Source organism: Lichenostomus cassidix, chromosome 1 (genome assembly GCF_008360975.1).
Source record: "Lichenostomus cassidix isolate B80296 chromosome 1, HeHo_3.0, whole genome shotgun sequence".
NCBI lineage: Eukaryota > Metazoa > Chordata > Aves > Passeriformes > Meliphagidae > Lichenostomus > Lichenostomus cassidix.
Window position 1 is genome coordinate 6,976,497 of NC_139479.1, and position 22,580 is coordinate 6,999,076.

General features: G+C 37.4%; 1 protein-coding gene across 2 annotated transcripts in view; it reads right to left on the bottom strand.

Annotated features, from left to right (window-relative positions):
* The window catches only part of USP9X (ubiquitin specific peptidase 9 X-linked), a 93,896-nt gene that overhangs the window by 19,941 nt on the left and 51,375 nt on the right, over positions 1–22,580 (bottom strand). The window contains exons 16-30 of one of the 2 annotated variants that reach the window (XM_085048934.1): positions 21,348–21,690; positions 19,794–19,889; positions 17,775–17,986; positions 16,034–16,274; positions 15,675–15,824; positions 15,453–15,573; positions 14,850–14,980; positions 14,314–14,592; positions 11,001–11,126; positions 8,911–9,036; positions 6,071–6,237; positions 2,726–2,834; positions 1,986–2,132; positions 1,718–1,864; positions 718–925 (exon numbers count right to left, since the gene is read on the bottom strand). In XM_085048934.1, coding sequence (XP_084905060.1) covers positions 718–925; positions 1,718–1,864; positions 1,986–2,132; positions 2,726–2,834; positions 6,071–6,237; positions 8,911–9,036; positions 11,001–11,126; positions 14,314–14,592; positions 14,850–14,980; positions 15,453–15,573; positions 15,675–15,824; positions 16,034–16,274; positions 17,775–17,986; positions 19,794–19,889; positions 21,348–21,690 — 2,603 coding nt within the window. Of the gene's footprint in view, positions 1–702; positions 926–1,717; positions 1,865–1,985; positions 2,133–2,725; positions 2,835–6,070; positions 6,238–8,910; positions 9,037–11,000; positions 11,127–14,313; positions 14,593–14,849; positions 14,981–15,452; positions 15,574–15,674; positions 15,825–16,033; positions 16,275–17,774; positions 17,987–19,793; positions 19,890–21,347; positions 21,691–22,580 lie in introns of both variants that reach the window. The other variant, XM_085048924.1, reaches the window with a different exon arrangement.

Here is a 22,580-nt window from a genome sequence, read left to right on the forward strand (position 1 = left end):
TTTGCCATCCTTGTGAAAATTAGCCCAAGTTTCAATTGACTATTGGATTTCGAAGCTCTAACAATTCCAAGTTTTTGAACAGATTGCAATCATTACTATCTTTCTCCAGTGAGAGAGAGAAAGTTCTTTCAGTGCAGAAGTGTGCTGAGACAAGGCCAAAACAGACCCTGAAAAAGGACTACAACAAGCAGAGAATGAGTTCAGAACTAAAGAGAAACAGGAGAGTGGACCTGTGTCTGTGTGGAAAATGATGATAAACCAGGTGAGCAACCAAGAGACTGGCACTAAAACTAAGCTGAAGATACCTGGTGAGGCTCTGGGATTGGTTAGGAAGAGCCTGAAACAATGAGACAGAAGTAGAAGATAGAGACAGAATGAGGTTCCTGGGAGCTGGTATGGACAAAGGGGAGTAGTCAGAGATTGGGATGGGAAGGGTCAGACTGTGCATGTGACTGGGGCTGGAATTTGGATGCAACCATAGAATGCAAGTCAGTACATTTACCGCATAAAGAAAATCAAATAGAGGCAACACTGGTAAATGTTTCTAGATTTTGACAGCCTGATTTTGCAATGTTAAAAGCAGCCACAAACAAACCATGAACTAAAAAACTTAGCATTTGGTTCAGTGAATAATATAAACAAAACCTATACATGATATATACATTAAAAAGTCGAAAATAGATAATTAAAAGTATTACATACTAGTGATTGCTGTACCTATGTAATACATTTCAGTCAACGTGTCTACTATCTGTTTGAGATTTCGCACACATCCAACTGCTAGTGCAACTAGGAGCTCAAAGCCAGCATTAATAGTAGCTGGTGAGCTACAGACTGGTATGGCCTGCTCAGCAGGCAATTCTCCATTTCTCATGTATTGTAGATAAACATTGGATGCTGGAAAGATGAAATCATCTATCAACTCCTGAAAAAGAAAGACAATAAATCACATGTTACCACAGAAATGCACATTATTTTAAAACAGAATGAGGGTTATTACATAAACGAATGTCTGAGAACCAGAGGGTACTTAAAAAAACTAGAGTCAAAATTGTGACCAACACCATAAAGAACTTTTAAATTTAGAACAGAAGGACTCTATTCTAAAGTGGTTCCCTGCAAACCCACCTCTTCACTGAAAGTTAAAAATAAGTCTGTACTATTCTTGACCGGTAAAAAATTCCTTTTTTACCAGAGCCAGTACTATCTACAAAGCTCTTTATCCATTAGTGCTGAAAACCCAACATTCCTGCTCTATAATATCAGAGGTACAGAGAAAACATGTCTAAATAAAGAGATGCTCAGATGTCATGCACTTGTTGAAACCTGCCATAAGTAGTAATAGCACTAATTAAGAATATCTGCAGAAAAGACATTACAGGGGTAATGAAAGATGGCAGTTCTGTACAGGACTATCCTGTATCCAGCTCACTATCATTGTGTGATATTTGTCAAGTACTGGAATACAGTAAGAATGAGAATGTTAAATACACTTTATGAATGAAATATGTAATTTTAAAAATTGTTTTTAAAGAAAATATTAAACTACAATAAAAAACATTTTCATGGATACAGACCACAAGATGTGAAGCTTATTTTTACTTATTTATAGGTAAAACCAACCAACAAGAAAACTCCAAACATTCCCCCTCCAAAAAGATGAAAACCTAACCAAGACAAAAGAATCCCCTCCATATGTCAAAAAACTTGAACTTACTTTAATGAGATTAGCACCTCCTTTTTCACAACCAATATGGTATTTCTTCTCAGGTGTCTGGAATGCTAACAACTCTTTTGTTACTCCAAGGTGACCCTCTAAGATAGTTTCTTCAACACCTGTTTCTCCTGTTCTTTTTACTTCATCCTGCCATTTAAGAGAAAGTTAGGATACTCCAAATAGCAAACATTAAGCAAGCTCAGAACTGTACTTTACAACAAAAAGGCAAAAAGCTAATTATCATGAATAAATTGATTCCAAAACTTACCCTAATCCTCTTAAGCCAGTCAATTTCATTGTTGAGAAGAACTTCAGCATTGGGTACATTAATATTACTGTTGTAAGCATAGTTAAGAAGATGTCTTAAGAGGGTGAAGTAGTCTCCAGAATGCTTAGCTCTCTCTCTTGCAGTGCTCTATGTAAACCAAAAGCAAACAAGAATTTATACATGCTTCTACTTACAGTACAACACCAACACATTTCCCATAATCTGTCAGTAAACATAAAAGAAAACAAGTGCAAGGTAATTTTTAACCTTTTAGAAGTTTACAATTGTATTTAGCAGTTAATGAATGACTTCTCAACTATTTTAGTAACAATTTCTGTACCTGAATGGGAAAAAGAAAACCAAATCAAAACTTTTTATCAAATGTTCAAGAGAGCCATGAGAGTGGGGAACTGAAAAGCCCTGGCAGGACCAGTAGAAGGCACTAACTGAGGCTATTTCTCTAACCTGCTAATGATTTTTACTTAAAGGTTAGCAATCACCAAAGATCTAATGCAGACATTAAAGCCTAACATTCATGTTCTTATCAGAAAATGCAAATGAGTCCCTTTTCCCCTAATCTAGCTCAAAAGGAAATCAGCTGTGCTGTTTGCCTGTAGGTCAAAAGGAAAGTATATTTTAGTGACTGTTGTTAATAACAATTTGTCTTTTCTTGCAGGCATTTTGTCCTATTACTTTTTACAGACACTCCCATACTGAAAACTTTATCTCTGAAAACTTACCCCAAGAACAGTAAACAGCAGGGTAATGAAGAAAAGGAGAGGTCTCTGTCCCATGCAACACCTGGTAGCCATTAAAAAGAATTGCTCCTGTGCCATCTGACGAACAGTTCTGGAAATAATTTAATAGAAACATTAAATTCAATCTCCCTATCCAAACAGGCCATTAATTAAATTTGTGTTTATCTGCTTAATGCCTTTTTCTAAAGCTGAACATAATGTTGTAAGAAATGGGAATAGATTAATTATTCACTACCCATCATATTGTTTCTCCTTGCAGTGAAATTTCAGATGCATGAATTACATTACAATACCTGTTCCACAAATCAAATATTTAAAGGTAAAAGAAACTTAGAAACACCTAACCACTACACCTTTGCAACCCTAAAAAAGTTTTTTTTCTAACTAAGCATCAGTTGTACCTGGTAAGACAAAGCAGAACCACCCCAGTAAAACTGCTTTTATGTATCACTGCAGCAGTTTGCTGAGTATCTCTGAAGTAATCAAAATTTATCATTAGTAAGATGTGAGACAATGACCCTCCTGAAAATTCAAGTGGCTATAATTAAAGGAAATTTTCCATCTCCGAACTTAATCTAATCACTGGAGCAATGCGGGAATGGATAAGCATAGGTTAAAAAAATATTTAAGGCAAATCCAAATTTTTTCAAGTTGTAGATTAATTGTCTGAGCAGTATGCCTTGTAAAAACTGTTAGGAACAACTCTGTGTGGGAAGAGACTACAAATGAATGCTGAACGAATGATTTTATGAAAGTATCTCAACATATGAAAAACTGAGTTTTGCAGTGTGTATTTGGTGTGGCTGTCTTTGTTTTGTGCCATGAAGTCAGGGTGGAATGCACACCAAAGAAAGAACACTATTCCCTTCAGAGCTTTTTCCTGTGTGGCTAACTGTGGTTTCAAAGACACATAAGAATGACCTTAGGTCAGAGCAAAGATGCACTGGCTGAGCACCCCATCTCTGGTACCATGCACAAAGGCAAGTGCTCAAGGAGGAATCACGCAGTGACACTTCGCCAGAATGTTCTCTCAGCTTCTAACAATCTGTGGTTCAGGAAGACTACCAAGAGCAGTATCACACAGCCCTTATACTGGACAAGTTCATGAAAGAAGCCCTCAAACCATTTCCAAACTGAAGGTTTGCACTGCTTAAATGTTATGCTCAAGAAGGTCTTATACAAAGAAACACTGCTCTCCATTTGTTCTTCCTTTGCTAGTTCTGATTTTAAGGGTCTCTGTGGTATTCTCCTCCCACCATTCATCTCTCCTCCAGTATGAAGTGCCCCCAGCTATTCAGCTGCTCCTCAGATGGAAGTCATTGCAGAGCTTTGATCTCCCTTGTCACCCTTCTCTGATCTTCCCAAGTTCTCCTACTCTGCTCTGAGTTGCAGCAGACTGTGGGGCGGAGCTGGTCTCTTTTGTTCTTAACAGTAACTGACATTTTATGGGGTCTGATTGCTGAGCCAATGTTTTTGTAGAACATCTCACAGAAAGTTATTTTAAGATACAATCCTTCAACTGCTTGGGACATATCACATAGACACTCCTCAGGTCTGTGTACTTAAAGGTAGAATGAAATAGATAAAGGCAATATTTTCCTGAAGTGACAAATGTGACCAAGCAAACATATGTCTCACACTGTTACGTTTCTGAGGAGTATGCAGTGTTTAAACACAAGTAGTATATTTTTGTGAAGCTGTAACAACCTAAGAGCTCTTAAGGAATCATGAGAGGGATGCAGCTGCCTAACCACAGGCATCTCATGCTGTTTTAGACACATGACGACAGGCACAGAGTTGACAGAGGACATGAGCTGCACAGTGAACTCACACTCAGCAGGTGGAACAGCTGGAGGTCAAACACCTCCCTCAGGGCTGGCAACCTGAATCCTGCCCTACACAGTGCTCCAGGACAAAGGTTTCTGTTTAGTTAAGAGAAGACAGTCTCTTCAATGGGTGTAAGTGTCCCTGCTTTACACCAGCACAAAGAATTTTTATTTATTTGGGCCACATATGTGTGACTACCAAACACTTTGCAGAAATCAGCAGAATACTTCTGGGCTCCAGGATTATTTAGGACTAACTGTTCAGCCATCTACAGTTAACTAAACCAGTCTTGCATTCAGGGGACACCACTATAAAATCAATTCTCCTGGAGGGGAAGAACTGTTCTAGCATTTGGTATTAAACATTTTGCATTCTGCTTCTCAGTTTAGAGGTAGCATGGTTATGCTCTGACGAAACAGAAGTCCCAGTCTCAAACTCTGGAAAACAAGCTAACAATCCATCTGATCTTTTCTAGAAAAGATGCTATTTATGAGATGTGAATTTGATAATCTTCCTTGACTTTTATGGTGCACCAAAAATAATTTTTTGCATGCATATTTTTTTGTCACATTGTTCTCTGATTGAGCATAGAAGATTAGAGAACAATAGCTGTGGAAGGATATCCAGAGTTCTGTCTGGTATTTGCTAAACTTTCTCTGCACAGAAAACACTGTTTTGTTTTCACATTAATTCAGAAGAGGAACTTTTCAGCAGCTTAGTTCAACCTCACCATCTTCATTTACAAAGCAGCTTCTGTTTCTACTCATGTTTATACTATTCTATCATGTAACAATGAGCAGTTACACCTTTCTAAGTGGGGTTATCATATATTACACAAGTTTTACAGGCATATGAGAGAAAAGAGCTCAGTGGTAGCTTCTTGCACTGACAGTATGAACTATTTTTCCATACAATGAGTGATACAAGCAAGCTTCAGTGAAACTGAAAATTCAACACCCTGTACCACAGGCTGCAAACTAATAAAGTTTGTGGTATTTCTGGTAACCCTCCACAGTTTCACCAATATGTGCAATGAGTTAACTGTAAAAAGATGCTCTGATGATACTATTCATCATTTTGTTAAGGCAAATATTCTTAAACCTAAGACTTTTCAACCTGCTTATCTACAAAAGTCAAAACCCCCAAAACACAGTGCTCAAATTCTACCCCATTCATCTGAGAGCACCACAATCTGACTGCCTTTAAAACATACTAATTTCTGATCTCTGTCTTTTCTCAGAGAAAAGCTAAAATATTCATGGAACAACAGTATCTTAAAGCCTAAAATTAACTCTTCAGTAACAGATCAAAGCACTGGCAACCAAGTTTAATAACATACAACAACTTTCCACCTGGATGGCTTCTGAAAACATCCACCTCAAAACTTCACATTACAATTTCAGGTGGGCTGAAGCCACTGCTCTGCATTTAGGCTTTATATTCATTTTGAATTGTGAAATAGTAGATGTGATTTTAAAAAAACCCAATACCAAAACTTACTTGCTGTGACAGTGCAATAGTAAATCAATGATAAACGTCTGCCACGCCTTCTCTTTACTGAGTGCATCCAGTGCCGTTGGAATCAAAGCAAAACACAGGGTCATCACCTCCAGTGCTTCACAGCAAACTTGTTCATCTTCCATGTCTGGTTCATTTCCTGCATTTGTCTGTGAAAACAAACAAGAGTATACAAAGTGGGTACAGAAAACAATCCCAAGAAACCAAACTGGCTCCAAGGTATATCACTTAATACAAACACAAACCACAGCTTTGTATACTAAGTGATTATCAGTGCCAAGTATTTTATGGACTGCATTCAGATCCGAGCCAAAGCACTATGTGGGATGACTTGAACTTCCAGTGCTGTACTTCTCAAAGGAGGATTCCAAGCGTGAACTTTAGGAGACAGAAGTTAAATAGGAAGCTTGTAGGCAGAAGTTACATCAGTTAGTACTGTTGGGAGTTCTTTGTTGGGTTTGCATCTCAGGTTTTGTTTGTTTGGGATTTGTTTTGTTTTTTTTTTACTCAAAACATGAAGTTTAAAGCTTGGAAAACTGTTACTGCTTTAACAGAGAAAGGCTACAGTGCTGTATAATTAATCAATCCCATTTTATAAGGCTTTGACACTCACAATTTATTTGACCAAAAGCTTTTTAATACTGTTAGAATTTATCATTGCTATTTTTCAGAAACACGAAAGAGCTGTTCAAGTTTTAAACATAGCTGCTGTGGTGGTTTTTGAAATAGAAAATATTATTTCTGCTAATTGGTGCACAGGTTACTTCTTCAGCTAAACACTTCAATCATGTGAGCTGATATTGATGTATTTTTTCAAAATAAATACTTTGAGAATAATGTCAAGTCCTCTCCTCCATCTGAAAGTAATTAACTTCAAGAAGTTCTGAAAAAATTGAATGTGAAAAGGTCTCAATTCATCATTTACAAATCATGAGTGCAGGTTAGCCACATTAGCTAGAGGCATTTAATATTTGTTTAGTATGTGGAAAGGTATCAAGATTAATTAGGCAGAAAGAAGGGATTACAATGCAGAGGAGAGAACTAATTGTGAACAGGCCAAAATATGCCTGACTCTGGCAACAAACACTATTTTGTCTATGCACAACAACTAAAAAATCAGAGGCAGTCACTGCACTGCAGTGGGAGGATGTGGCAGTTCTGACACAACTCGAGATCAGAAAGCAAATGCAGAATCCCTTCAGCAAGTCCAGAACTTCACCTGCTCTGCACTGGTTAGAAAGGAAAGTTGTATTTCTGCACAGCTGCAGGGACCCAGGAGAAAGGCAAAGTGCATTTTCCACTCAATGAAGTACTTCCCTGCACTGGGGCACCCAGAGCTGGGGGTTCCGTACATCATTATATTCAATCTTTGTAAAGCCATCATATAAATTGCTTCCTTTATCTATAACCAGACACAGCTCTTTTGAACTGTGTCTTTTCTCCCATGATGTTCCTCTGTTTCTGGGATACCCTCCTCTCTTTTAATGTTATATTAACAAAGGGTACTTTAATTCCCCTTCTTATTACTTCTGCAATTCCTTCCTCTTTTGAATTTCCAATTTTTCCTCTTAAATTTTTATTTCCCTTTTGTATAGCATAAACCAAATGCAGCTACCATTTAATATAAATGTCCATATAGGTGTCAATAAGAATAAAAAATAACCCCCAACAAACAAAAAACCCACAAAATCCTTTGAAGGATGACTGATAATGCACTGCTTAAATTTCACCTCTTCTAAAACTTCAGTTGTTTTCAAAGTCTTTTTACAGAGCTTAACCATACAATTTTTACCCAGAAAAATGTTAATAGAGAACATTTACGTCTATTTTCTTTTAGGCAGATTTTCTCTAGTGCACTACTGCTCTCAAAACTTCATATGCATAGATACAGGAGCTTATTTTTGTGTACCTGGACTGTCACACTAACTAAACCATATTTTATATGCAAGTATCACCCACAAAAAAACCCCAAAACCTAATTTATTTCATGAAGAAGTCATGCTCACAGCAATAGATGCAGATTCCATTATAAGACTACGAAAGCTAATGGAGAGGTGTTGCATTTTGCTGAAGTAAATATCCTTTTTTCAATTGATCATTTAAGCACAACAATGAATATACCAAATACTAAGCCTCCCTACATATTCTTTTTCCTTTTACTCTCAGGCAAGTATTGATGAATACTAAATCTGATTTTATAGGACAAAAAAAGGAAAATGCTTTTTTAAAAATCACCGCCAAAATTCAGATTATTATTTCCTATAGCGTAAGGAACATTATTTTAACTAGTGTGATAATGTACTGATATAGAACTCCCAACTCCAACATATTTGTGTAAACCACAAGTGAAACCATGAATAAAAGAAAAAAACCCATATAGAATTAACAATTTTATCTTTTTTTTCCAATGTTGCTCACATCACTTTGCTCTTCTCATTCTAGACTGCACATATGCTTTGAATCACTTCTGTAGAATAGACCTTTTAAGTCTGAAGACTAGAAGAAAAATTAGCATTGCAGGAAATGCTTACTCCTTATTTAGATGCAGAATCTAACTGGGCTGAAATCATGTTACAGCAGCTTACAGAACTGGTGCATTTTTGAACTGACACCAGATTCAAGTTACAATTCAACAGTTACTGAGAAACGGAATTTGGAATAGAAAATTAAGCTGTAGTACAACAATTACATGTACTAGATTCTGAAATACATCATCATATCCACCTAAAAGTTCATCACACTCTAAGCCTGACCAGGTCAATATTCCATTTTGTAAACAAACAAACAGTTATACAGAAAAGCAGTTGCTCAGGAATTCTTACCTTTTCATAGATTTTACTAATTTCTTCATTTGAGCTGAAAACTAGCTGAACTGACCCACAGCCTGATGCCCAAACAATTTTTTGTACTGCCCTGATAACACAGATATCAGGGATGTATTTTGAAGCCTGAAAATAAAGGAGAAATTAACTAAAGCAACATTAAAATGCAGCTGCAAATAACATTACAATGGATTCTAAATTTCCACAAATATATTTCATAGAAAATTTAAGACTTAAAATGTTACAAGACAGAATTTTTCCTTAAATAGAAAAGAGATGACATATCTTCAAGAGTATTTATACTTCACTTATGTAAAATTTTATTTTTTAATAGAAAGTAGGATGTATGCAACTCTGATTCTAAGGCTCAGCAGAAACTTCAAGGCTACAATATTTTTTATTCAGGAAAAAAGCCCAAGAAAGCACCAAGCATTGATCTGTAAGGCAGCCAGCCTCTTAAGCAATGTAAAAAGTTGAACTTATTTTAGGATTTCTCCCCATGCTATGCTAGCTGATAGCCAGCTTGACAAAGTGATGCTTATCAAGTATGTGATCATTATATAAACGGATTGCTTTATGTTCAAGACACAGGGTTGAACATGAATAAGAACAGAGCTCAGGTATCTAATGAATGCAGAGTCACTCTTCAGTATTTTGTGCATGGTCTGTGTTAACATCCAGTAGTTTCTACTCATATACACACATTACAAAACATACTACAACTGCTATTATTTATAGCTCACATCAACCTCCAAAAAACTACCAAACTTATCTGAAGTCTATATTCAAAACAGAGTTGTCCAAAAACCAGGTAATCTCTAAAAGCAGATGGCAGACAGTTCTCCAGGATTTCAAGTTTCATTTTTCTAATGCTCAGACAATAAAAAGGGGACTCTAAGAAGCTGAGCTAGTGAGGTATCTGCATCAGGAAACCTGAACAATGTGCATTCTTGTACTGATATGGACATTAGCACTAGTTACAAGCAATATAAAAGGCATTTCATCTTTGTCACAAGCAAAGTAACCATACAGCAACAGCATCACAACAAAAAGAGCCCTTCTTTAAAATCTCACTGTAGTTTTAGAATCTTTAAGTATCAACAATTTTTTAAAAGGTGAATGATTCCTCTCCATGCTAGTCTTCTCTCTGGTCTATGGAAACTATGTCAGATTAATTTTTTTTAAATTGTGAGATCCACTGAAGAGTCTTTGACCATCAAAACATGAAAAGGAAAACCTTTCAAAGGCACACTACAATACATATGAAATTCAGATCTAAAACAGTACTCATAATTTCAGAAAATTACAGACAAAACTTCCACAGCAATACTGTTAAAGACATTCAGATTTTGTTTGCTTTGATGTGCTTGGTGAAAGAAAAAAAATTTATTTATTATCAGGCCTCTAAGAAAGACAAAGGCAGAATTAAAAAATCCTTTCCTCACATCTCACCTCAAAAGACATTTCTTCTATGGAAGAAATTTAATTAAATCAGAGTTCAATTGGCTGATTTTACACCTACAGATGCAAAACCACCACTGATGGAAGGCAGATGGCTCAGTCTTTCAGTGCAGCACAGTGTGCTTTCTTTAGACACTGCCCTTTGTCTGCGATAGTGCACTTGTCAACACTGAGATGATAATATGATAACATCTTCTACCTAGGTATCTCAGAAATGTTTTGGAGATAGTTTTGCACTCTGGAAACTGGGGGATCCCCATGCACATGGAAGAGGAAGTTAAAGCAGTTGATACTCTAGCTCCTGCTGAATTCAGCTGAATTCACTAACTTGTTCACTAACATGACTCATGATTCCAGATCCAAATGGGCTTTGGCCACACCATACAGAGAAGACCATTATGTTTGTAAAGCGTTCTTTAGCCTTACTGAGGTTTTCATTTGTATCATTAATGCATCTTCAATATAAAAAGATACTCTGGCAATGATTGGAGAATTTTATCTTTCATATGATGATTACCTAAAACACTTTAAAAGGAAAACCCATGTCTTACAAAGCAACAAATTTAAGAATTAAGAAAATAGAAAAGATGCGACAAGGAAAAAGGTGATACAGAAAGGAATTCACCAACCTCATCAGATATCTGCTGTGCAAGACGTATTGCTACATTTCTCAGCATGCATTCTGATGTTGGATTAGGAATGTTTTGTAGGGCATTTTGTAGCACCACTGCCTGGTCATGCGTAGCCTGGTTTATCTGGAAGAAAGTATTTCTCATACTTACTTTTACATGGGAAAAAAAAAGCAAAAAGATATGAAGATCTAAAGTTACTTGGAAAGGTCTGGTAGAAGTAGGTAAGATCTTGGAAGGAAAACTACTCAGTGCAAATGCCAACATAAATAAACCTCCTCATTTTCAACAGATACCATCACATCTGAAGACACTATGCTGCAGGGTATGATCACAGAGTACAAGCAGTTAAAGAGGAAAGGCACTTGTTCAAAACTTGATAGGTCTGGGGCTTGTTTACTGATCAGTTTATTTCAAGTTAACAGATTTTTTTCTGTTAGAATGCTTCCTTCCCTTTCAGCTGATGTGGGAAAGAAAAGGTTTGGTGGTGTGGTAAAACACCAGGTCTCCCTCTGGATTAGGTCACAGTGTCCAGACAGAATATGGTTGCAGTTTTTATTATACTGAAGTACATTATAAACATTTGAGTTAGGTTACTCTTGAAGAATTCTGTTCTAAATCATCCCTCCTGGTTTTTATAATATTTTCAAAACAGAAACAGCAAGACAAGTTTTTATCTTTTCTGTACTGGTTTGAGCATAGATCCCTCTCTCCTTAGTCTAAGAGAGCTTCATAGCTTTGACAGTTCAAATCTGAAATGGTTGTTTCCTTCTCACAGACAAACAAAAGATAGTATGCTGAGGTTACAAGTTTAAAAAAAAAGTGGTTTTTTATTTTCCTGTACCACTTCATTCAAATAACCCATCTCAAATGCTGCTCAGAAGACACACTGTGAGGTTGCTGTGAAAGTCTGGTGTTGGTCACATCCCTTGTTCTGTCAGTTTCATTAAGACACTTGATTCAGGGAGCAAAGTTACAGAACCTCTACTGAAGACTAACAGAGCTTCCACAGTCAATTAGCTACTGGAAGCTATTAAAAGTGATCAACAGCAATATACATGGGGCAAATCAGGTTCTGTGTACCAGAACACCACCTTTAACAGTATTATTAATTCAACCTTCTATGCAAACAAGGAAGAGAGTAAAAATTTTAAAGATACTAGTGACAGCAAAAGACCAATAACTACAGACACATAACCGTGGTTGCTTCTTTCTCTTAAATACTGATGGAAAGCCAAGACAGAAAATAATGCTTTGGTACTTATGCTTTAGGTAAGAGAGATGAAAGGTTTTCACAAATCTCACCTGCATCCCAGGGGAATAAAAAATACCAAAGTCCTTCAAAGAGGATGATGGTGACAGCAAGAATAATGTTGTTTTTTTCCAAGAAATCAGTTTTTATTAAATCAGATGTTTGCAATTTTAAGTAGTGAAAGTCAGCACTCCTGGACAAATGATACTACCTCCTAAGAGGTAAGCATAAGTCTGTTTCAAACAATACTTCAAGACTCACGTGATGTTATGTGTGTTCCAAACTGCCCTTTGAAAAACTGTTTTAAGAAAATAGGGCAGCAAAACTTCCTCATTTTAAACAGACGAAAGATAGGGTGGCAAACATTTCTGCCTTAATATGTTCCTATTATACTCTAACATGAGACATGAAAAGGGATCTTCCCCTCTTTGTAATCAGTAAGAGTTTTTATTTACTTGAAAAAGAATTAATTATGTATCTACCAAGAGATGCAGCTAACCAGAAGAGGTATTTCTTATTGAGATTTAAAGGGAATGTACTTCTCTGCTTCAGAGATGGATCTTAGTCAATATCGTGGAATTAAGTGCTCGGAAGTGAGGCTCCCTGTGTAATCTTGAGTACAAGCTGATAGATGAAGCAACTATTTGGGATGGAACCTCACAAATCGGGAATTCACATTTATCACAGAATATGCTGAGTTGGAAGGGACCTACAAGGATCACTGAGTACCACTCCTGGCACTGCACCAGCACCATCCCCAGGAGTCACACCATGTCCCTGAGAGCATTGTCCAAACTCTCCTTGAGCTCTGTAAGGCTGGTGCTGTGACCACTGCCCTGGGGAGCTGTTCAGTGCCCAAACACCCTCTAGGGGAAGTCCCTTTTACTAATATGCAACCTAAACCTCCCCTGACAAAACTTCAGGCTACTCCCTTGGGTCCTGTCACTGTTACCACAGAGCAGAGATCAGTGTCTGCCCCTCCTCCTCCCCTCACCAGGAAGTTGTGACTGCACTGAGGTCTCCCCTCAGGCTCTCCTCTTTTCCAGGCTGAACAGACCAAGTGCCCTCAGCTGCTCCTCATACAGCTTCCCCTCAAGGCCTTCACCATCCTCATGGCCTCCTTTGGACACTCGAATAGTTTAAGGTCTTTCTTATACTGTGGCACCCAAAACTCCCCCAGCACTCGAGGTGAGGCCACCCCAGCTCAGAGCAGACCAGGACAATCCTCTCCCTTGCCCAGCTGGCAATGCTGTGCCTGATGCCCCCCAGGACAGGGATGTCCCTCCTAGCTGCCAGGGCACTGCTGGCTCATATTCCGCTGGCCTTCAAGCAGCATGCCCAGGCCCTTTCCTGTGTCACTGTTTTCCAGCATCTCATTCCTGAGTCTGTCCATACATCCAGGGTTTCTCCATCCCAGGTGCAGGATCCAGCACTTTCCCTTGTTGAGCTCCACATGGCTGGTGATTGCCCAGCCCTCTCATTTGTTGAGGTCTCTGTGCAGGGCCTCCCTGCCCTCCAGGGAGAATCAACAGCTCCTCTCCATTTTGTATCATCTGCAAACTTGCTCAGCATCCCTTTCAGTCCTGCATCCAAGTCATTTATGAAGATGTTGAAGAGCTCAGGGCTGAGGATGGAGCCCTGCAGAACACCCCTAGTGACAGTCACCAGTCTGATGTCACCCCATTCACTGTAACCCTTTGTGCCCAACCCATGAGCCAGTTGCTTACCCATCACATGATGTGTGCTGGACGTTTCGTCCAGAAGGATAAATATAGCTAAAAATGAGAAGTTACCTGTACTGACAATCATGCAAACCATTGAAAAATCACATACAGAGCAAGTGCACCTCACACGTAACTTTTTACAGTCGCCAAGAAATAGGATTTGTTTAGTAAGCTGATCTTTTAGAATTGCAAGACAACGTTATCTCAAAGTACTGTGAGTTCTTGACATGCAACGCACTGACAGAAGAGATTTTCAATGAAGAGTAAAGAGATGCTGCTGCAGACATTATAAAACACAGAGCACATTGCTATTTGCAACAAGGAAGATTTATATTACCGGTGAAATTGTACTTGTGCCTTCCACAACTGGCTGACAAGCTTCTGCCACAGCTCGAACATGGCCATATCCAATTGCTGTTAGCAACAATTTGGCTATTTTTAGAGCATTAAGGTAGGCACCCCTTCGAGTTTCCATATCTGCATTTGGCAGGAAGTTATTTCTGGTCAGCATGCTCAACACAAGAGGCAAACCACCACTTTTCAAGAAGTTGTATTGGAAGTCACTGGCATCTTCTCCCAGAGGTGCACTAGCAGGCATTAACAAGGCATAAACTACCTGTAGAACAAAATACAGAGTTAACGAATGGAAATGCACCAGCTTGGATACAGATGACTGAACATCAGAACATGCAGCAATACTACATAAGCAATGCTTTGACAGCACTGGCCATACACATGTTTATTCCAGTAAATTGTTAAATATTTTCAGTTGTCAATTTCAAACCATGTGATCTTAGGCTTTGATAATGTTACAGAGAGGATTGCCACAGAGCGAACTGAAAATTTTTGACGAACATGCAAAGCATCACAAACCTCTGTTAGGTACAGCACTTGTGAGGCAGAAGGACCAAAGAATAGAGAATCAAGGGATGGACTAAGGCTGCTTTCCCCAAGCTTTGCATGATCCAAACAAATTGCTCTTAGTTTCTCGACCGTAGTGTTATCTGCAATAAAAATACAACTTATAAGCATTTTGCAACAAAACTACTCCACAACAAGCCAATACTATTTACAATTATAAATCTGAAAAATTTTATGTGTATCAGAACAGTTGCAAAAACCTATGGACAAAACCAGACTATAGAGTGTTCTGCAATGATTATTACAGTGAAAACTGATCCTGTTAAAGCAGTGCCACAAAATCACTTTAAAATACAGTGCTTCCCCCCATTTTCCCTGTACTGTGGCACAGAGCCACAGCACCAACTGCAAACTATGCAACTTTATGTACCAGACAAGAAATAACTATTTGGGAAATCTTTTACAGTCCTAATTAGGATAACAGTAATGAATTACTGAACCAAAAAATTACCAGAAAGTAGAAAATACTCCCATATCTTAATTTTTATATATCAGGTGAGAAATTATTATACAGGATATTACAAGATTAAAAAAAAGGATAAAGTTAAGTTTCACCTGGTGGCATGAGCTTCATAAGAACACGAGCTCCATCTCTAAGAGGTGGCATATTTAGACTACTGCCCAAGTCTGCAACTTGCCAAAGAAAAGAGATGTATCGAGGATGCAGTGACATGATCTTAAAATAAGCAAATTAAAAAAAAAAACATAAAAATTGTTAGCCAAAGACAAATTGTAAGGAAAAACACGTTTGAACTGTTAATTTCAGAAAATGCTTACCACTCCAGGCAAACAGCTTTCAACTTCTGGATTTGGACCATCACTGTAGTGATTGCCGTGGTTGCCCGGAGAACCAGTTGAAGAGTCAGAAGAACTATCTGGACTTGAGGGCATATTAGAATTTATCTGTGTAAGCTTAGCTGTAATTAGCTGAAAAACACAATCATAGTTTTAATACTCTGCAAAATTTAAGATTCTTTACCAAATAACCATCTGATATAATGTTAATGGCATAATATAAGCAGGAAGAATGGAACTATTTCACAAAAATAAATGATCTCATGCATGGTATTTTTCAATCATTTAAAAAAGGGAAACAAGATCTGAATTGATGTAAATACATAGCCTGCAACACTTACCGTTTTATCCTTGAGATTCAGCTGCCCAATTAATTTTCTGTCATCTGCAGGATCTACCAGCTCACCCCCAATGAACAGCTCCACTTTTGTGTGTGCACTGTTGGCTTTAATGCGATTGAGGATGCAACGCCGCACTTGGCCAATCGTGTCGTTTGTGTGAGACCAAATATCCAAATCTTCCACCTGCCGGCCTTGGTTTGGAAAACGAACTACAAGTGTGATATGTTTACCACGGAAAGCTCTGAAAATAAACAAACCAGGAAAAGTTACTTTTGCCCTCATGAAATAAATTCTTTTCCCTGCTGCAATTTTTGTTGCAGGTACTTCAACGTCAAATCTTTATGTGGTATTTTCCAGCGTAAGATTTTGTCAAAGCCTTAACAAGTATGGCACCAACATACACAGAATCTTTCAATCTTTCTCTCAGCACAAGTGCATTAATCAGATAGTCAAATCTACAGTCAGGTTAGGAACACTGACAGAAATTCTCGAAGTCTCTTATAAAGTCTGAGATCTTTTCTCTGTATTGTAACTTCCTGATCAAAATGTGTGAACAATGCTCAACAAGACTGGCAACAATGTTTTGCTCTTTTAGCAACGCAGCTCAGCTTTAAACACACCAAGATCAGAAAAAGCCATCAGGGTGCTGAGCCTTAATGCCCTCTGTCAAAAGCTGCTACCAGTTTTATATTAGAATTCCAGTTTTTAAAATCACAATCCTTTAAAAAAGTGGTCAAAAAAGGAAGAAATGGTTTCACATTAGCAGTGATCACACTCCCTACAATGGCAGGGAGCTCATTAGGAAAGACATGCCCAGATAAACTAATCTCATGCAACAAAAGGCAAAAACTCCTCATAAAGCTCCTTGCTAATAAGGCCTGTGAAAGATTAGTCTAATCTAATAAGCAGTCCATATAAAAAAAGATGTGCCCACAATCAACAAGAGAACTTCACTAGGACTAATCAATCAATCAATCAACATATACAATAAAAAAGCTGTAGGAACACTGCAAATTACTGACACACCATGAGGAAACAGCAATTCCTTCAATTTTCTTGACAAAAAGGGCGTTTAAAATAAGTGGATGAGAAACCATCACCATGTTTAACAATATGTTAGTTGCATCATAAATCTATAGAGACAGATAGGATTTAAGCTAAGTTTTGACTCAGGGACAAGTACAAACAGAGTGAAGGTACACAGAAAATAAATACACTTCAAAGTACTGTTTTCTTCTTCCCCTTCTTATAAGGAACTTAGAGAGTATTTCCCTTAGAGATAATTTAAAAATTAATCTTGCAAAGTAAGATCAAGATCTCTGTAAACAACTCTGGAAGGTGAAGAGATACATTTACAACAGGTTTTTGTATAATTAACTATGAAAAACAAAAAAGCTTTGGCCATGCTAATGTAAGGAATAGCACTGCTTTTAAGAAATTATCTGAAATAAAGAACTATATCCAAAACAACTGAGCCTCAAGGTACATTGTGCTAGTTACAGAAAAAACACGAAGTTTATTCTTAGGTCTGCCATCCCTTTAATATATACCTGTATTTGCCTGATCTTTTAAATTTTTTTTTTAAATACAGTTTCATGTATTAGCAAAGAAATGGGAATTTTGAAAAGCTGTGAAACCATTTCCCGAATAGAAAGTCTCCAGAATGTAAAAATCACAAGGATATTAGTACTAATTTAGTTTAACAGAAATCAAAATCACAATACTGCTTATTCACACATACCTTGACATAGGTAGAATAGTTCTCTCTTCGTGGTAATCACTGTCACATTCGTTTATATACTCTCTTAAAACAGTCAACACTCTCACCATCCTTATTGCTTCTTGTCTTGCACAATTGATACTGTCTTTATCTCCATCCAACACACATAAAGTATCATAGGAGGCTTTTAGACGATCGAAACAGGACTGAATGAAGTCTTCATGAATCACTACCTAATTACATTAAGAAAGTGGTGCAATTACAAGACATAATAAAAACCATCTTTTCAGAAGGATAACCCAATGGTAGAGGAAAAAAAATCCCCCAAACCAAAACAGGTAAGTTAATCAATAAAGCTGTTTTATTCCACAACTCCCATCAATAAATAGTTTTAATTCAGTGTGCACTTCAAAAATCTCATGTCATCAGCAGCTGTAACTTTACAGTGCACACTTGTATGTAAATAGGAAAACTGAAAGTTTGGACACAGAACACTAAACTGGACTTTCACTTTCTCTTTCTCTCAGACTATGTTAAAGAATTCTTCTGTGCATGTGAATTCAAATTCACTTCTGGAAGTGCCAGAGCTAAGCATGTGTATAGACAGATCGATGCATGCTTAGTAAGCCCAGACCTACAGCAAGACAGAAGACTCCAGCCATCTGCCACTGCAGTAAGATATAGCTTGAATGGCTGTAAATTCACCACCTAGAGCAGCTGTGCTGGATCTGGCAGACTAGCAGCTCTGAAGTCTATGAAAGTGTTATTGAAGACAAGTAGATGGAATTTTAAGAAATACACCTGGCAAGTTATCAATTGGAGATTGTCCCAAGGACAATATTCCTCCACTAAATTTGTGCAGTCACATAATTAAAGAATAGTTTGAGTTGGAAGGGGCTTAAAGATCATCCAGTTCCAACCTCTGTGCCATAGGCAAGGAGGCATCTTCCACTAGACCAGGATGCTCAGAGCCCCATCCAACCTGGCCTTGAACACTTCCAGCTGTGGAACATCCACAGCTCCTCTGGCAACCTGTTCCACTGACAATACCCTCTAAGGAAATTATTTCTTCCTAATATCCAACTGAAACCTACCCTCTTTCAGTTTAAAGCCATTCCCCCTTGTCCTGTCACTACATGCCCTTGTCAAAAGTCCCTCTCTAGCTTTCTTGCAGCCCCCTTTAGGTACTGGAAGGCTGCTCTATGGTCTGAAAGTCTTCTCCACGTTTTCACAGCAGAGGTGCTCCAGCCCCTTGATCACACTGCTGTTGATGGAGCCCAGGGCACGAGTGGCTCTCTGGGCTGCCAGTGCACATTAACAGGTCAGGTTGGGCTTCTCATCTACCAACACCCCCAAGTCCTTCTCCACAGGGCTGCTCTTGATTCCCCCACCTGTATTTGTGCCAGGGATTGCCCCAACCCAGCTGCAGGACCTTGCACTTGGCTTTGCTGAACTTCACGAGGTTCTTAAGGGCCCACTTCTCAAGCCTGTCAAGGACCCTGTGGATGACATCCCTTCCTCTGACCTTACAGAAACCCAGTATTTCTTCTCTGTCCACTGAACCATAGCTCCCAGCAAATATTAATGCAGTGAGATAATATCTGATTTGCTAGACCTCAGCTTGACCATTTGGGTCAAGGAAACTCAGTGACCCTTTGAAAGGGACACGAGAGAGAAAAGAGATTACGTTAGCTTCTGAGAACACCCCACAGATCAAGCCACTGAACACACTCCTATGACTAAGTGCCACAACTCAAAGTTCAACAAAAAGCTTTCCTCATATAACATTAACTGTTTTCTGAGTAGAAAGAGCAAATACAGCAAATGAACTTAGTATGAATAATTAATGAGAGTTCAGTCTGCAAATATGAGAAAAAACTTGAGTTCTGCATCTGCCCAGAACCTGATGGTTGGACTCACCCTGCAAAACATGAAAACTATTTTCTGTTTTCAACTCTTTCAACTATAAAAATCCCACTAAACTGATTCTTTAAGACTATTTTTCTATTATATTCCAGTTTTCTTGTTGCTTTTTCTTACCTGATTAACTTGTAACCTTGGACCAAGATTAGTATAGATCTCTTTAAGAAGGTCTATTGCTCTGTTTGCAATGTCATCATTTCCCTGAATCACGACCTAGCACAATTAAAAAAAAAAAAACATTAGAATACCTTAAAACTTGGTGGTATAAAAATTAAAACTAAAACTACTACATAAGTAGCTCAACACAACAGTATGTCTATATCTTATGAGGAAAAAGGGACTAAATTGCTTAGTTACAAAATACAATCAACACAACTTACGCTAACGGTAATTATATGAGCAAAAATTAAGAATTAAATAGTTTTGAAGTTCAGAGTTGGCAAAAAAGGCTGATGTTTCATAAACAGAGTAAAAATAGCGTTTATATATTCATGTTCACATAATATTCCAAATGTTCTGCTGTTTCAGAGAGTAAGGAAATTCTATTTCTTCAGTTCTTCTACAAGTTCTTCAGATGCTTGAACAATCTGCATCACCTGACAGAATTTTTAAGTATTTAAATGGATGTGAACAGGTGGAAGGGGGACAGACAAATGAATTCTGCTTCTAACCTGATAATCTAATTTTTAATTACTAGTTACCAGGTCTGACAGCAGATTTTACAGACAACCCTGCAGGATACTGAGCTGAAGCTTCATGAGTTTTGTCATGCTGATCTGAGTAAGATGATTCCTAAAACTAAAACATGCAAACATTCCGTGGGGACTCTGTTCACAAACACTGTGGGAACTTATTTGTATAAAAATTGTGACCTACTTTGGTTTTAAGTATTATCACCAGGATTAACATACCTAACCATTTAACAAGCCACAGCCAAAATTACTAAAGACTGCTGCTGTACACATTTTACAAAAACACAGCCATGATAATCATGTCACAGTGCACCACTGTGGGCTCTAATGCAGCTCTTGAGAACTAGAAATGCTCTGAAAAAATTAAGTAACAATTTAGATTCTGATATTTTTCACCAACAGATTTGGAATACTTCAGAAAGCTACAACCTTCCCATTGAAATGGAGATTCTATATACAGAGAATAGGTGGTTATATAGAATCTATAAATCCTAAAAAAAAAAACCCCATGTTGAGCCAAAAGGTTGTGGTTATAAGAGAAAGAATCAGACCAGCAATCACTTGGTCTAATCTAGAATCACTCCAGTTTACCACACTAGAAGGAAAGCCATGAAATAGCTTATGAAGTGCATGAAACAAAATTTAATTATACTGTGCATGTGAAAAAAGGAGAAGTCTAAAGACAATTCACCTGCAAGGATCTTTCCTTCTCCACCAGTATAGACAAATGTTTAATTTCATGTGCATACATAAATATATTTATGTTTCACATAACTTTCCATTAAACATCAGTCTGCAAAGTTACCAACTTGAATACTTGCTGGGAAGACAGTGGAGTCAAAAGCCATGCGTTTAGTTGGAAAAAATGGATTTTTGTAATTTCAGTCCATTACTAATAAATTACTTATTCCTAAAAACACAAAGAGACTGAGAAAGTCTTAGCAGTTAACCTTTCAGATGCTTCCTCCAATTAACTCACCCTCCAAAGGTAGTCTAATCCTATTAATTCCAGATCATCCATCATATAGGCTCGTCTCTTTGCTACTAGCTTTCCTTCTCGACAGTTCACAGCTTTGAAGAAACGTTCAAAACATTTCATTCCATTTTCTGTTAATAGGGAAGGATCCAGCTGAAGCACATTATTTTCAAAGAAGTCCTTATTAATGTCAGGGTCTAAGTCTGGTTCATCCCCCATTAGTTTGGAATACCATTTAAAACAGGCTTCGCGATCACAAAGATAAACCGCATTTTCAGCTAAACACTTCCATATTTGCTTCGCCTGAGGGGCACAGAGCCACAGCTGACCATCCTTCAATAAAAATCTTGAGCAAAACAAAGAGACAATTAACAGCACTGTCTAATAGACATCCAGAGTTACAATTCAGTAAAAAGTACAGGCACAAAGGTAGATATGCACATTGTATATGGATATATCACAAGTATGAAAACTTTGTATCATCAGTCTGCTCATAATTAGCCCTATGATTTCTTAGTAAGTTTGAATGGATCAAGACATTATATGCCAAATAAAAAAAAGAATAAAATTCGGTTAAAAAGTGCCTTACACTAAAACACCAAGCATTGTTTACATTTTATATACAAAGAAAAGCACATTTCCTAATGTAAACTATTCAGTTTAAAAGTCAGGTCACAACATATGAGAATAAATTAATTCTGCAATCTTTCAGTACTTTTTAAGACTTGCTTCAGCAAAATTTAAGAAAAGGGTATCAATGCCATGGAGCACAACCAGAAGTCAATGAACTGGAAATTTTTCCTTTTATTTAAGCAATTTTTTCATTTGTGTTCAATTATGATCAAACAATTACTAAGAATGTCAATTCTGAGAGATAACACCAAGGATCTTTCAGGAGGAACAAATGATAATCAAAGTTCTTCAGAATAATTTCTCTGATTCAAAATTTTTTTAATGTAAAAGAAATCAGGGACTAAGTTATGGCACTGCTTTTCAGAAATTGCTACATACATATTCTACATTTGACATCTGCAAGAATTCATAAATTTCTGTACATTAATAAATGATGAACTTAAATCTAAGAAGTTACAACTTTTAACATGCAGGACTGGTAAGTGTGCTATCCATATGCTATTGTATAATTTCATTAAACACTTTAGCTTAATTAATGAAAATTTTGGTAAAATTTTAAAAAGTAAAAGAAAATCTCCCTTAGAAAAAAGGTAAAAATAATTC